This window comes from Pyxicephalus adspersus, chromosome Z (assembly GCF_032062135.1).
Source record: "Pyxicephalus adspersus chromosome Z, UCB_Pads_2.0, whole genome shotgun sequence".
Classification (NCBI taxonomy): domain Eukaryota; kingdom Metazoa; phylum Chordata; class Amphibia; order Anura; family Pyxicephalidae; genus Pyxicephalus; species Pyxicephalus adspersus.
In genome coordinates, this window is record NC_092871.1 from 36,064,033 (window position 1) to 36,081,041 (window position 17,009).

At 36.7% G+C, this 17,009-nt stretch overlaps 1 protein-coding gene across 3 annotated transcripts in view; it reads left to right on the forward strand.

Moving 5' to 3' along the window:
• The window catches only part of LOC140343465 (synaptotagmin-like protein 2), a 54,470-nt gene that overhangs the window by 22,196 nt on the left and 15,265 nt on the right, over window positions 1–17,009 (forward strand). For 2 of the 3 annotated variants that reach the window (XM_072430147.1, XM_072430148.1), the window contains exons 2-8: window positions 1,311–1,714; window positions 3,205–3,356; window positions 7,609–7,696; window positions 10,155–10,248; window positions 12,561–12,648; window positions 13,542–14,552; window positions 15,820–15,918. In XM_072430147.1, coding sequence (XP_072286248.1) covers window positions 1,593–1,714; window positions 3,205–3,356; window positions 7,609–7,696; window positions 10,155–10,248; window positions 12,561–12,648; window positions 13,542–14,552; window positions 15,820–15,918 — 1,654 coding nt within the window. In that variant the 5' untranslated portion in view covers window positions 1,311–1,592. Of the gene's footprint in view, window positions 1–1,139; window positions 1,204–1,310; window positions 1,715–3,204; window positions 3,357–7,608; window positions 7,697–10,154; window positions 10,249–12,560; window positions 12,649–13,541; window positions 14,553–15,819; window positions 15,919–17,009 lie in introns of those variants that run through there. The other variant, XM_072430149.1, reaches the window with a different exon arrangement.

The following is a 17,009-nucleotide window of genomic DNA, read 5'->3' on the forward strand; positions in this document are numbered from 1 at the left end:
TTGCAAAGGGCAGACTTGAAGGAATTCTGTTGGAGAAATATAAACAATTTATTAATTTATATAGACATCTATTGCTACCAGCAATGTATATAGGTATACCTAAAATATGTATATATTCTGTATGTGTGTGTGTGTATATATATATATATATATATATATATATATATATATATACACTGTATATATTTCAATCAACCTACAATACCTGCAGATAGAAAGAACAAAAAATCTAGTGTTCTAAAATGTTTGCTTACACAATTTTCTTTCCATTTTTTATTTAATAGCAGGTAAATTAGACTTCTCCAGAGTTATCAATTTTTATAGTATATCTCCTTTCCTTTTTGCAAATTACAACCCCATGCCAATAGGACATGTAAACTCTCTGGAACTCTCTAAAAATAATCATGATTAAAGCCTACAATGGGGTAAGGTATTCTGGTCATAGAGGGTTTAGGAATGGGTTTATCCACCATCTCCCCACAATAAATGTAAAGAAAATAATCATGTTTTCCATTACAAATGATTTTATTATAATAACCAATTCTTTGCCAGTCATAGTGATCAGATATTGTTGCCATGAGTTTTCCAGTAATCATTTGTTGTAACTTTAAGTAAAAGGCTAGGGCTTTTTAGCTGAAGTTCTGTAGATCTTTTCCAGAACACTGTTTGTCATGATCGTGTGTTCACAAAAGGGTTACTTATGATATTGTGCAGACAATGCCTGCAGGCCTTGAGGAGCTAAAGGATTACTGAAAGTATCAGTGTATCTAAAGATAAAGGAAAGTGGAAAGGCAGGTAGTCACTCCCACCAAAACTGCTTTGCTGTATAGAGGAGTCCCAGCATCTGAAAAACCTATAAACTGGTAATAAACTGTCAGTGTTAATAATGAGCCTACCTGACTTATCTGTTTTTCCTAGTTTGCCTCTGAGGTCATTTTCTACACAATAACCATGGGTAACCTTGATAGATGACCTCTGCCTTGCTCTGCTAACAAGTCCTATGATTAGTGTTTGCACAGTTATTTTTCTTCTAAACCATGTCCTGGTCTTTTCACTGTTTGTTTTTCCCGTGTGCTCCTTTTTGAATGGGCTGATATCATCGCATGCAGTTACCTTAGTAGTGCTTGCCAGCTCTATTACAAGAAGCAGGATACTGCTGCTTTCTTTGGAACTTCTAGCAGTGAACAAATATCCACCCCCAATGTACACATTCACTTGCCATATGTCGTGATGATCTGAATCTATAAAAAAATCTGTATTTTCTCTGCAGGAAGCAGTATAGTTTACAATATTATTTTTTCTCTTCACAGGTAAAAAGACCGACATCTGCTGGGGACCCTAAAGGTTATTTCTAGAAGACAATGGGGACCAGTGTAGTCTGTTCATTTTACTTGGAAACACAGTGACGACGTGGGGAAAGTGCAAGGAAAACTATATTTCATTACCTTTGGATCCCAACTACATTGAGAAGATGAAGCAGCCAAATTTCCACATGTTCAGCTCATACTGAGTTTATTCTACTTAGGAGCTATCCTAGCAAATACTCAATGACTTAAAATTTTCAAGAAGGACCTTTTTCTGCTCTGGGTATAATGAAGAATAGCTCAGGCACCATGCTGGACCTCAGCTTCTTGACCGAAGAGGAGTATGAGAAGCTCATGAAAGTACTACAGAGAGATGCTGACCTGCAGAAAAAAGACCATGACCGCATAAGGTATGTTCTGCATTTAGTTTTGATTCCAAATGCTGTTGAAGCCATCACAGATTTTTCTGTACTTTCAGGCTTGTTTGTTGCCGCTTGAAACTGCACATTACAACTCTGCATTGCTGTTTACTTTAATCCGAGTTTATCCATTTCCATTTGCGGTACATTTAATTACACCTAATGGGTGTTGCCTTTACTATTGGACCCCCTTATATTTTATATTTATTGATAACAATACCTTTTTATTTTTTTTTTCAAGCCTTTTCTCTATTCTTTTCACATAGTGTTTCAGCATTCCATTAAAACACTACATGTCCTAGGGTGACAAAACTCACCCACTCTACTGTAAATATAAAGACCTAGGGCATCTGGTGTGTTTGGACTACAGAGCATATCCTCCTCTTCTAATCACTATTCCATGTAACTATATTATAATAAAATTAAATGGTATGTTCAACAGACAACAGAAACAAATAAGAGAAGTTGGTGTTCACATACACAATGGACCTAATTTTATTAAAGCTCTCCAAGACTGGAGAAGATAGTCTGTCATGGGAGAAGCTGGGTAATTCAACAAAGCTGGAAATATTGGCTAAAAAAATAATTTGGTATTAGCAAATGTTTTCAGTCCCAAACCAGATCCAATCCAGGTTTGCTGGATCACCCAGGACCTCTTTTAATAGACTATATTAGACTAATAGATCTTCACAAGTCTTGGAGAGCTTTAATAAATCAAGCCCAGTGTGTCATTGCTCACATACCTCTAAGTGTGTCATAATGCTGCAAACAAGAGAGTTGTGCATTGAAACCAATTTGGTAGAAGGTAATGGTACTGGTCTTTTGGCCTGTGATGATTCTGATGGACCTGTTTTCCTACTTACCAGTAATCTATCTATAAGAGTCTGTGGTAGCCAAAATCCCTGAGTGGAAACAGTCTTTTTGGCAAGGTTTTGAAAAAAATGCAAACATTGTTAAAGCTTTTAAAATAACTTTCAGCTCCAGTTTGGGAATATTAAACATGGGTCATTGCTATGACTATCATTTTAAACAATTACACAAATCTTGTTGAATGTCTTCTGAAGGATGCTAGAAATTTGTTTAAAGTTACAACACCCATGAAGATTTATATTTGCTAATAGCTGAAGGGTGTTTAGTCCTTTTTGTTGCAACCGCTGCAACTTATGCTGCACCAGCATGTAAATAGACCCTAATGTTTCTACTGATGTCTAGAAAAATATCATGTGCATTAATAAACCTAAAATAGACTTTTTAAGATGCGAAAATACATTATACATCTGCTAATAATAGTTTTATGATCTGAGAATCTGCTCCCCCCTCTTGCTAATAATAAAACACATAATGAATCATTCCAGAAGGAGGTTGGGTCAAAATCAGAAACTTGACCTAGGGGTCTGCAGGGGCTTACATTTGTAAACGTAAATGTGTACAGATCTTAAATAAGATGTATGTTGGGTAGTAATAGATAATTCATTTCTTAGACGTGTTCAGGGGTCAATTCAGGATGAAAAGAAAAAAAAGTTTGTGACCGGAGAGTGGTTTTTTGATGTGAAGACTCGCCGATTTCAAGAGGATCTACAAGGCTCAGATTTGCTTAGAGCATCAATAAGAAAGAAGAAGAGCCCAAGTGAGAGTAAGTTTCTTTTGACTATCTCTTCTATCGCTAACAAGCTCTCTGTGTACTTGGGTATAGGTGTAATTCTTTGCTTTTTCTTTCATGCAAGTCAATCTGGATGCAAAAAATAAACCACAATCAACTGAAATCAGTTCCTAAATGGAAAAATAGAGATGAGTGTATCTAATTTGGCAAAAAAAGTTGCAGGCATTTTCCTTTCTATATTTGTCACTTAAAGTGCCCACCAAGGACATCATAAGTTCATTTTTGAGATTTTGCTCTGGTGAAATTATCACATCATGACAACTGGGTAAGGAGGAAAGATTTAAGGATTCTGACATTTTCCTCCTTGCAGATTCTCAAGCATCAACAAAGGTAAATGTGTCACACAGAGATACATTGGTCTATATAGTGTTTAACCTGGGACTTCTCTGATCAACTTCAGAACACAAATAAAGTAATGGCTTCATTGTCATACATGCACACAGACAATTTTTAGGTACACCTTGCTAGTACTGGGCTAGACCTTTGCTTTCATAACTTCCATAATTCTTGTTATAGATTTAACAAGGTGCTGGAAACAGTTCTTAGGGATTTTTGTACACATTGCCATGATCACATCATGAAATTGTTGCAGATTTGCTGGCTGCGTCATCCTAACAGTGCTCAATTGGATTGAGATCTGCTAACTGTGGAAGCCATTTAGGTACAGTGATCTCATTGTCATGTTCAAGGAACCACTTTGAGAGGATTTGAGCTTTGTGACACTGTGTGTTATCCTGCTATTAGAAGATGGGTACACTGTGGTCAAGAGATGCACATACCATCGTAGCCCGTGGCAAAAATTATTATTTTTTTTTTTTTAAACTGAATTTTTATTGAACATTTTCACATACAAAGACAACCAGGCTTATACAGCAAAACATCTCATAAACACAGCATACAGGGTGATAGGTACATCCGATAATGGTACATAGCAACCCTGTTTCGGAGGAGGGCAGTGAGGTACTCCATCAGGCGTATGTCTTGAATACGAGCATACAAATCCTCCATAGAGGGGCCGTGACAAAAATTATTAATACATTTTTCTCCATTGGTACTAAGGGGCCCAAAAAGTGCCATGACTATATCTCCCTCACCATTACACTGCCAAAGCAGTCTGACCTGTTTATACGCGGTCAAATGGAAGCCATACTTTCATGTTGTGCCAGCTGGATATTTCCATTTTCAAACCATTCTCTGTACTCAGACCAGCCACCCTGTACCATCTACCATGCCACGCTCAAAGTCACCTAAATAACCTTTCCTTCCCATTCTGATGCTCAGTTTGAAGTTTAGCAGGCCATCTTGACTGTGCTTACACGCCTAAAAGTATTGAGTTGCTGTCATGTGATTTTATATTTGCAATAACATGGATTTTAACAGATGTATCTAATAAAGTGGCCAGTGAGCATGGGTGTGTGTGTGTGTGTATGTATGTGTGTGTGTGTATATATATATATATATATATATATATATATATTCAATATCTTCAATTATCAGATCAGCCTGCATTTACAAACATCATCAACAATAATAAAACATTGATATCTGGTCATATTGGTAGTGCATCCACTAACTGATTGAGATAGTAGTCTAGTGGCCTCTGAGATTTTGGCGTGTGTTTGTTTTATTGCTTTACATTGATATTCCCTTTTGCATATTTTACCCATGTTTCTAGTATTTACAAATTATACCATAAACCAAACAGCTATCTGCCTGATTCTTTTCTATAGTCTCATGCTGCTGGTTTTTATTTCACTTTGCATTCTATAATACAGCCTGGACCAGTGCCAGCCCAAACACACTTTGCTAGGTTTATTACATTTGTTGGTCTCCTCCTATGTTTGCCCATATCAGGTGACTTTTGTCACTAAACAGGAAGCGGCGTAAACCAAGTCCTGGAGTGGATTAAATTCAAAGGGAACATGTGTCAGAAAAAGTTTACATACTGTATGTAACACTGAGCATGGTGATATATGCAGCTCAATAGCACATTTTGATGTACATACAAAAATAAATCAGTCAGTCTCCCCTTGCCTAATGATGGTAAAAAGCATCGATAGAATAACTTTCATAGCAAAGCATTTTTTTGTAATACCGTATTATCAGATGGTAATGAGAGAAACATAGAATTTTATTTTTTCAAAGCTGATGATGATGATGAGAAAGAAAAACTAAAAAGCAAAACAGATTTTTCGGTTTTTAGGGATTGAAGTATGGTTATTACATCAGCCAATTATGGAAACATAATTTATCAACCCTTTATCTGGTAAATAATAAAGGGGGAATGAAAAGTGCCAGAACGGTCTGTTTGTGGCTAATATGCCACACAGTGAAAAGGACACATTCTCTCTGCATCATAAGTAGTTAAAAATGTATTTTTGCATGGAATACTATTTCACAAAATTCATCCCGAAATCTGAATACTGTCCAATGTTAGTGACTACCAGCTGAGTGTAGATGAGTGTGAATCCCAGTAGCTTCAGTGCAAGGCTGTTCAGAGTATCCTGGTCAGATAAACATGCACTCCTTTGTTATTTCCATCACATAGTTAATTGGGCATGCATCTTCCAAGGATATGCCTACATGTGTGATTAAAACTGATGTGAATATAAACCATTAATAAAATATTTAGAGCTCTTTCTAATGGTCATTAAAAAAAATCTTTTTTTTTTTACTTGAGAATTTTTGTTTTGTGCAAAGATGTGTGTTAATGACATTAGACTGTTTGTTAAAGTTTACAAAAATATAAGCTTAAATTGGTTAATTTAAGGAAATGTGTATAAAATCTATATTTTACTAATGAATAGTTAACACAGGGTGTACTCATGAAAAAAGTTTAATCATTTCTGAACGTCCTAGCATAGATGTTGTATCGGGTCAAGAGACTGCTTGTTCTGATGGTCTCCTGATGTCCCCCATCGTGGACCTTCCTAGGCTTACCTACAGCAGAAAAGCTGCTGGGAGAAACACTTTGCACCTGGGATTTGAGATGATCTGTGATAGTCAGTGACCATGTAATCACTGGTTGAACTTGAACTAGAAGTATGTCACTCTGACCACCAGTTCATAGGGATCAATCCTGGGTTTTAAAGTAGAGAACCAAAGATATTTTTTTAAGCAATAGCCAAAGCAAATAGAAGGTGAGACATCAAGAATCCAAACAGACTTTCAATGTCTCAGTAAGACTTTTTACCTGGGATCCCTCACATATAAGGAACTGCTCTGATAATTTTCAGGAGGAATTAAATAGAAAAAGGCAAATTATCAGCCTATTGCTTAGGCAAAAATTTACAATTGTGCATGTCCTTTTAACACAGCTTTTCTTCACTTTTTGGTTTGCGTTTTACCTTGATAAACACATTTGAAGATGTGTTTTGTTTACCTTACTAACATTTGTCTGACAATATGTCAGTATTATAATACCGAATATGAACACATTAGAATGTTAGAACTTAGAAAAGATTTAATTTGTTCTAACTTTGGTTCTCTAAACATAGAATAAACAAATGGTTTTAGTAGCAATCTTGAACATCAATATTCAATTGCTTTATGATAATTATGTTCACTGTGGCCCTACACAATTCTAATTTAAATTGTTGCAGTAAGGCTTAAGCTACGTACACACGGCAGATTTTTATCGCCCGATAATCGGCATCGGCCAAATATCGGGCGAAAATCTGCCGTGTGTACAGTCCCTTGTCGTTGGAAAGGATCGTGAAAGATCCTTTCCAACGACAAAAATTGCAAGTGTGTATGCAGCTTTAGTCTACACAGATTGTTTCCCTAGTGTTAAACCTGAGGCTTTTAAAGCCCTTGTTTAAAAATCCATATGCATTACAATGGGTTACTCTACACCAGGGCGTTTCGATGGGGCACGTTTATGACATTTATCTTAAACGTTGCTTGCAACATTTAAAAAATGAAACGCTGGGTTAACGCTGGAATAGACAGAAAAATGCATGAAAATGCTTCCATTGATTTCAATGGGACGTTTTCCCACATTTTAGAGCACCTAATATGCAAATTAGTTAAAATGCGCTAAAACGTGATACAAACCCAGGAAAATGCGGCATAGGTGTTTTCAAGCAATTTAAAGGCAAGCTTTAAAACGCTAATAAAAGTGCATAAAAACACATATAAATGCAATAGAAACATTTACATGCGTTTTTAAAGGACATCTGTGTGGACCCAGCCTAAATGATTCAAATACTTATTTTATTGGCAGTTTCACAAAATGGAAGAGGCGATATTAGTAAAGAAGAAATATGGAATGTGGCTGCATGTGCTGAGACTATTGCTCAAGGAAATCAAAGGTCAGTGTTCACATAACTTGCTTCAGTAAACTAAAATCTGTTTGCTATCAATTTCTGTTCTTGGTCTATTTTTCCTCTGTGTTGCATTGCCTTATTAGAGTGCACGTCTTCTACAAAAGCTTCTCAAAATGTCATTAGCCATGAAGTGAGAAGAAAATAAGCACATCAATGTTGGCTTTCTTTTTCAATATAATAGCCCTATTTACAGTAATTTCAGTGTGTCATCCAATCTACCAACCAACTGTTAAGTCACGAATATAATTTGTGACAGTTTATGTAAATATTGATGGGTTAAATCTGAAGTGTACAAAGAGAGATAACACAAAGACTTGAAAGATTATACTATTTATTAATAAGACAGATAGATAAAACAATGCAATAACAATTAATAAGCTATAACAAAAGATACTTCGGAAGACAAAAGATGCTGTGGAAGAAAGCTGAATTCACCCAAGGACTCTGCCGGAAATCAATAACTTGGCAGATGATCAAAAAACATGTTGCATACAGTTAGTTCTGGTCAAGACTAGTTAATTAGGCGTGGCACTGTGTTTTTACCTACCCAGGAACTAAGACAATGGCCAGTGCTTGACCATTACTTGACCAATGATCTTCCTTAAACCAGAATTTTTTAAGAATGCTAGTTGAAGGATGTGCTGCATTCCTTTGGGATGACCTCATATAGGGTGTACATATACCAGTATATACTGGTAAAGCATTATTGTTGGTGAGACATAATTGACATTAAATAAAATTGTGCTAACCCAACACCAACTTGAAACCATTCCAGTTGGTTGTTGTGCGAGCTGCATTGGTCTCTTAGGTTTCTAATTGTTAAAACAGCAGCTCGCGTCTATCTGCTGTCAGCACCTAAACCAGATGGTGTTCTGCAGCATTCATGGATTCATAAGTTCACCTTTCAGTAATACAGTTTGTCTAAATTCAAGACACAAGATGTCTTCCCTTTCATTAACAATTTTTTTTTAGGTAATGGCTAAAAATTGCCATTTTTCAGATCAATCTTGCTCATTCAAAATCTGTAGGCAGAACAAAACCTCACACAACCCCTGACTATGTGGCTCCTGAAGGAAAGTAACCATGGCAATTATGTAAATTAGCAAAATTCAAAGTAACTTATGTAAAAGCTGATACAGAGTAACAAAACCAAAGAACAACACTTTCAAAAAATGCAATCTGCAATGAAATGAACTTAGCCTGAAACATATTAATAGCAATCAAAGATATTAAAATCCAAGTCATGGTTTAAGTAATTTCTTGTTCATTCACCCTTACACTATTTTTGAAAAGAGACATGTTGTCACCCCCTTGGGAAATGTGTTCTAAGGCCATGAACCTGATTGCATCCAAGTGTGACTTGTTCAAGAAATAACCAGACACTTACATCTCATTGTAATTCTGTCCAAATGTACTTCTGTTCAGTGATATGCAGTCCTTTGTGTGGTTCCTCTATTGTAAAGCAACCATGTAAGTGGACATTGGACAAGTCACATAGTAATGTACGGGAAACCAATATTCCACATTGAATGTGCAGTTCTTGAGGGGTGCTTAAGAATTCAGTCTTTTACTAGGAAAATATTGATCACAGTATTTGTTTTCCATGTAGTAGGTTCAGTCTACATAATAGATTGATTGACTAAAAAGGGAAACACATATTCTTAAAGGAGGAGTTGTAGCAAGTACAGGGTGCAGATCAGTTCCATGGTAGAGTGTATAGAGTGAGCGACAGGGTGCGATAGGGTGCAGCTGTGCAGGGTACAAATGGGTACAGTGTTGTATGTACAGAATGCATGTCCATGCAGTGTTGGTGAGTGCATGGGTAACAACAATGTAGGATGCACATTTTGGTAAAAATTGGATGAGTTTTGGGTGAAAACATTTATAAATAGCCTGCTAGTACATTTCTTTTTGAATGATTTGTACTGTTCTTGACGTAAAAGCAATGTACCTTATAAGCATCAGGTGTGTGGGTGACTTCAGCTGTGCTTAACACAGCCTGATGTAAGGTTTGAAGGTTTAGTAAGAGGCATCTTAAATCACTTTTTTGTGATTCTTTGTTACCATAAATACATTACCCATAACTTGTAGCTAATTATATTGATTGAATGTATCCTACTTCCAGACTAGATCTATTTTCTGGAGACATAGGCCTTTACATCTTTGAAAGGCCCTTCACCTTGAAATTTTTGTTTGTCCTTCACAATAATTTGTTTGTAGGTAGCCTTTTCTCCCATATTACAAATGTCCATTTCATGCCTATGACCATATTTAATTTTAAAAGAAAATGCATGCACTGGTATAGACAAGTGCAGGATCTACAACATGTTTCACTATTTACTTAGTGGTTTATAAAATCTGTTTTTCTTAGCGTTTGTGTATTCCTATGTGTCTGTTAATAACGCTTTCTGCACTGCAAAGTCACTTCTTTGTATGCTTCCAGTACCACAGATGGGAAATATAAAATCAAAACCCCATCCCAGCTAATGGCAGATCCAAATTTTGAGCCTCAGTCATCCACCCAGTATGTAGAAAAGGTGAGTGGAGTTTGTTCACGTGTCTCTGTACATAGTAAATGTTATCAGTTTAATTTATAGATCCCTGCTTTTGCAATTTGCTATTTAATAAGAAAAGTTTGAGTTTTTTTCCAGGATTGATATGTTTAGTCTTCCTTGGGGAGTTTGACTTTGACTGTGATCCAAGGTCCACATTCAAATCATTTGTAATTCAGCCATGTAGATACCAATATACAGCAGTGAAATGGCCCCATATGCAGTTGCTAACTTGTCCAATCATCTGCTGATGTGGCCTTTCACACAAGGTGTTCACAATAGCAGAATAAGCAGTTCGACTACTAGCAGTCTTTGTTCGTTTGGAGACAAAATATTTGTTGACTGGCAACTGAACTCCTATGGGAAATTCTGTTGTCCAATTTTTTTACCTTGCTTTTTATTCATTTTCTATAGGGCCAACTCATGGTGTCATAGGTGTGTTTATCACACTAATTTCTGCCCAGTAGTTCACAGAACTGGAAGTTTGTCTAGTACTGTGGACAAAGTTTCTGATGTAATGGGTTTAAAAGTCACCTACAACCCCCTCCCCCCCAGCCTGTCTGCCAAGTGGTTGTGGGAGTTTGTGGGGGGTATCTGCAAACCCTCTTTAATAATAGGGCATCCAGATAGCTTTCCCTTCACTGGGTGGACTGAGAACAAGGTACAGGGTATAAAACACCCTGACACCCAAGAAATAGTAAAGCAACAAAGAAAAGTAGCAGTATAGACTCCACACTTATGTATTTGTGGTTTGCCCCATTCACACAAAGGTGAGTTGTAGTAGGACAAAATAAACAGAAGAAAAGTATTTTTTTTTAAATTGGCAAATGTAGTTTATATTCTTCTTCTAAAAATTACATACATCAAAAACAGAACATACGTCATTACAAATAGTGGGTTTCAAAAGGTATTGGAGTCATCACCTGATAACCAGGGTACACCTAACCTTATAAACAATACATACATTCTCTAGTCATATGGCTGGTGGTTAATATTATTTTATTAACCACCAGCCATATAACTAATAACCATTGAAACTCTCTATTTGTAATGACGTATGTTCTGGTATTGATATATGTCATTTTTAAAATAAGAATATAAACTACATTTACCAATTCTAATCACCCCTATTTTTCCTTTTTGTCCCACCTGAAAAAGGACCGATTTTTTAATCCAAAAATGAATCTGTCTCTCTACTATGGGGAAAAATTGGTTGCCTTGCTGGTTGCAATTTTTTTTCTTTTAAAGCTGGGGGTCAGCTTTTTGCTTGCATGTAAAGTTTGTAGGTAGTTGAAGCTGTCAATCACTCTGTCGTAAATCGAACATCAGTCACGACAAGTGACAATTGACGATGTGAACACGCCAAACTCGCATATCATGGACACCAGTGTCATTACTGTGAGGAATCTCTGCATTTCCCTGAAGAATCCATTGCAGAAATTGTCAATAACAAAACTAAGTCAATGACAGATTCTACAAAAACAAATGAATTCCTTGCTGTATTTACGTAATGCCAAACAGATCTGTCATTTAGTGTCACTAGTTCTGCAAGTTCACATCATTGCTCATCATGAATGACACCAGATGACGTGGTTTTACTTCTGGAAACATAAATTAAAGATTTTTCCTGCTTTGTGAACAAATTCCTAAGTGTGTATTGTGTTTTTTTTCAGTAACACACAAAACAGTGTGTGTGTTTGTCCTGTTTTTATTACTAGAATAATCCTTTCTTAGAATGGGTAAGGGGTAACTATGCGAAGCTGTACTCTCCTGAACTGTATTCTCCTGGGTTAGCGGCAGCTCTCTGTTACCCCTTTATTAAAGGCAACTGCCTGATTCCACTATATTGTGGGGAAGAGACTGTGTCCCTCAACCCTTGAAAAGCTGTTGAGAGAAGGCTTGGAGGCTGGCATGAACAGAAATTGGCACACACTCTCTACACTTCTTACAGCTTCATGACCTCACCAAGCATGTTCTTTAAAGGATTTTTGTATTTTAAATGTTGCCTTTTCAGCTGCATTAAAAAAAGACTTCTACTTGTTTTTATATTGCCCTGCCACTTTGCCTTTTTATTTGACAGAAGTTTGCAAATTAGCCCCAAAAATTACATGAATGTAAATATAAATCTTGTCTCCCATAGACTTCAAAAGGGTTCTCAATAAACATTGGGTAAATTCCAAAAATCCTCAGTGAACTGAACTTAAGCATGTTCGCCTGTTAATAACTCTTGCTGTATATGTATAACCACTTCTATAATCTTTGTATTTATTTAATATTGTCTTGTTGAAATTTTACAGAAAATATTCAATGATATCTCTAAAGCAGATGGTATACCTGATGTTACCCTTCCCTTGGTTGCAAGTGCAGGGTGCCCACGTGATAAAGGTAACATGCATGCTGAAGATACCTATTATCATTGTTATATTTATACAGATTTAACCGAATAAAGAAACACTGTAAGATTCTCCTATGAATTATAAACACATTTACATAGCTTAAGGACTACACTTTGTTTTCTGGAGAGTTTCTTCTTTGTTTATATTCCTCATGTTTGTGTGGTATTGCAGTAAATAATACATTTGATTTGTGTAATCCTGCATGAATCTATGGTGTGATCTGTTCATATCCTCCTGCTCTGTGCAGTAATCCAGCATAAGGAGTTTCATATAATAAAAACTGGATACTCTTGCTCCTTATGCAGGGGCAGGGTGGCTGACCATATCTCACCTCCTTCTAGGTCTTTCTGCAGATATCCTCCAGTGGGTGAATATGCTGGGTTCTCCCATAGATCCGCTTCCTGCACAGGATACGTGCAGCACAGTCATTTTACCATTGCTACTTTTGGTTTACACAAGGTGGATGTATATCCTTTGTGAATACTGAGGAACATATTTAAATTTAGTTTTTGTGCCCAGAGTTCAGTTTTAGCTATCAAATACCTAAATGCTACAGACTTTTAAAACTGGTCAGCCCTACTATAGGGAAGAGTCTACTGCCTTGCTGGTTGCAATTTTTATTTATTTTTTAAAGGTGAGGGTCAGCTTTTTGCATACATGTAAAATTTGTAGGTAGTTTAACTTTTACATACAGGTTAATTACAGTATATTGGTGGAATTAAAATTATTAAACAGTATTACCTTTTCAGGTTAGATGCCCTATAGCCATAGGAATACCATAATGGAAAATGTAAAAACAATAGTCAAGCATCACAGTATAAATTCTGTGTTATGAATTGTTTGCCTTGTCAGCTTTGTGATTTACATTTTTTGTTATTTTAGACCAACATGTAAAATATTTGCAAGCTTTCACAGAGCAAGAACCCCCAAATTCAACACCAAAACCGATCCCATTGAGCAGAAAGATAGCTCTTCCAGAGAAAAGTCCGAGGGAAGAAGCTAGCAGTCAAAGTAAAATACCTGTTAAAAGAAAAACAAGTAAGGAAGCATTTAAACCAGAAGCCTCTCCACATTTTGATCATTCAGGAACTGCATCAGGACAGTCAACATTGTCCTCTCCAGATGCAGAGCACAGTAAAAATGTCAAAATAAGTTCAAACTTTGAAGTGCATTCAATAAAGGAGATGCAAGCAGAGCAAGAACCTGTTTTAGATAAGGAACAGTTCATGTCACTAAAGAAGTTTTGGGAGAAAGGAGCTGAAAGTTCTGTAAATGCAGAGATGACAGTATCAGATATGAGAAGCTTTCAGCAACCTCCTGCAAAGCCATCTCGCTTACATCCAATCCAGTCCAGTAATAAATCCAACAATGAAGAGAGGTCACATCCTGAGTATTCCTACAGAGCAAAACATTTTTCACAAAGGATTCCAGTTGCATCTTCCAGTGATGATGAAATGGTCCATGTTGCTCCACCCCGAAAAAGTTCATCTTATATCCCAAGGTCAACATATGCCAAAAGCAAGGGTTCCTCCCTTTCAAAAAGTGTATCATTATCAGAAAGCAATGGGTTAGTATCACACAGTGAAGACAGTAGTGGAACTGGTCGTTCTTCTAAGAAGTCAAAGCTTCCAATTAGAGCTTCTCCTATTAAAGAGATTAAGGTAGATCTTGTTTCATCTGAAGACCAGCAACCAAAAATGTCTGCGCCAGAGGTACCAGACTCAATTGAAGATATCATTGTGCCAGAAAAAAAGCCAGAAACACTGGAATCCCTTTATAGCAGGGTTCAGATCCTAATCGACACTGTGTCCTCAGATGAAGAGCATGGTAATACAGAAGCTAAGCCCAAAAATGAAAATACAGTGGTAAAGGCATCACAGAAAACAGAAAATGGTATTACTATCTTACACCTTGATTCATAGTAGATAAAGAACTGTACTGAATATTATTAAATATAAAAATTGTGCAGTGATTTGCTTATAGTAACTAATGGGATGCTTGGTTTTAATATGAACTATAGATGTGATTCGATTTGTGAATGGCATACTTTCTACTTCTATAGCTTATATAAAACACCTCCACCTATATATATATACAGGGACAAGGAGGCAAGGAAATTTCATTACAAATTTTAAAGACTAGTATGAATGTGCGCAAGATACCATTAAATTTGTTTTTTTCTTTGTACATCTGTACCATTGGTGGTAATAATAAATAAATGCGTTATACATTAGGTATAGTTTGACTAAAATAAAAATGTAAAAGTGGCCATGCTAATGCAAAGCTCTGACAGTTTGTGTGTGTGAAGAATTCTTTCCTGCTGCCTGTTCTTCAATTTGGCAAACTTTATGTTAAGAGCAATGACGCATATTGTCACAGTTGACATTGCAAGCTGTTACAAATTATTAGGGGGCTATGAGACTTCATCATTTGAATTCACATCCTTACTCTGGCCTAATTTGCCATATACTTATTGCATGCCAGTGATGCACAATATTGAATCCATTTTGAAGCAATGGGAACTTGGGCAGCAATTCCTTCGAACAAAAAAATTACCAGAACAAGCAATCATTTCCTAATAATAAATCAAATTTGTTGTATGACTGTCCTAATATGTCCCACATTTAGTCCCTATGGGATGCAAATGCCACACAAATGTAAACCTAAACCTTCTTTTACCTTCCCTGTATGAGCCAAATCCTTTTTTTTCTGTCTATGATATGCTGACCATCAGTTCACAGTGCTCTCAAGCTGAATTGACAATGTGGATAACAATACCCCTTCCAACAAATTCATTTCAATATAGTGTAAGCAGACACAGTAAAGCCTTACAGTTTGTTTCTTTAGAAAGCAAACACAGTAAAAAAGCTTTCCATCTGCCAACATCTGCAGAAAATGACTATTGCTCTCAGTGTGGATGCAGAGGTCTCATGGGCCCCCTCCAATTAGCCTAATCCAGTGCTTAATGTCTGACTCCGCAGGAGCATGTCAGAAACCTGCGGAGTAACCATTTCTCCACACTTGCACATGTTGTTCTCTAAAGCATACATAGTGGCAGGAGGCAGACTTTTCTAAGTGCCTGAGCAAAATGTTTGGGTTATGGGTGAAACAGCGGAATAAAGTATAAGGAAAAAACCCAGTAACTCTGTTTCATCTTCAGACAAGAACACTGATGATTATCCCACAGAAGTTTCTGCATCTAAGTCTAGTAATGTTAGCAACGCCAGAAGTATGGTGAACATTTATACAACAACAGAAAGTAAGTTTTATGAGGATCAAAAATAGTTTACTGACTGTTCCAGTAATTATTACGCTTGAGAGAACACTTGCCCTTTATTCTGATCATTACTGTTTTTCTCATGAACATTTATTGGGTCTTTTAATTTTCACCGAGGAATAAACTGTGTAGAGGGTGACAGTGTGTGATCCTGGTACCCATCTGTCAGTGCACCTAGGAAACCAAGCGTTCAATCCATAAAATTTACTTTATTTTGCAAGCAGAATGTTTGTTTGTCCACATTCTTTTCCTGATACAAGCTGTAGAGTCAGGTCTTTTAAATCTTTGTTTTGTTCCCAAAAGCTGTTGACAGCTTGTACGGGGTAGGATGGGGAGTCAAATAGCACACATTACTCTAATGTGAACTAAGAAAGTGTACACTTGTAAAAGAGAAGCATTGCAAGTACAGCCCCCTTCAGCACTTTCAATAAAAGTAGTTCCACCTCCCTCTTCTACCCCAGTTGACTGGTTGGCCATGGCCACCCAGTAATAAAGCAGTGATATGGCCCTACAATGGTCGTATCACTTCTTTAAAAGAAAAAAAATCTGGCACAATAATGAAGAACAGCAATGTACTTTGCAAATGTGCTTAAAGAGTAAAGATAGAATCATGGGGGAAACACATTTTTTTTTTTAAATTATGGACTGCTTTTGGCATTAGTAAGTAGAAAACACCCCATAGGACATTGCAGATAAGAGTCTTGCAGAGCTAAGAACAAAATCTATTACATCTACCTATCCAAATAATTTATGATTGTGCACTGACAAGATGTCCTACAAGACAATCTGAGTCTTGGAGCAAATATGCTAAAAGGGACAGATTAGCCATTCTGCATTACTACACCTAGTAAACATGGCTAGAACACATATGCAGCCTGTCACTTTATTCTAATCTGTCCCAGGGTTACAGTCCTAACGTGGATGAACTGTGTAAAATAGACCATCAGCAGAAATGCATTAACTGTGCAACAACAGCAATGATGAGCATTAACATATATTCCCTTGGCAGTCAGGTGGATGGAACCTTTGGGTTTCTCTAGAGATAGCTAGGGGTTCCTTGAGCAATGAGAAAT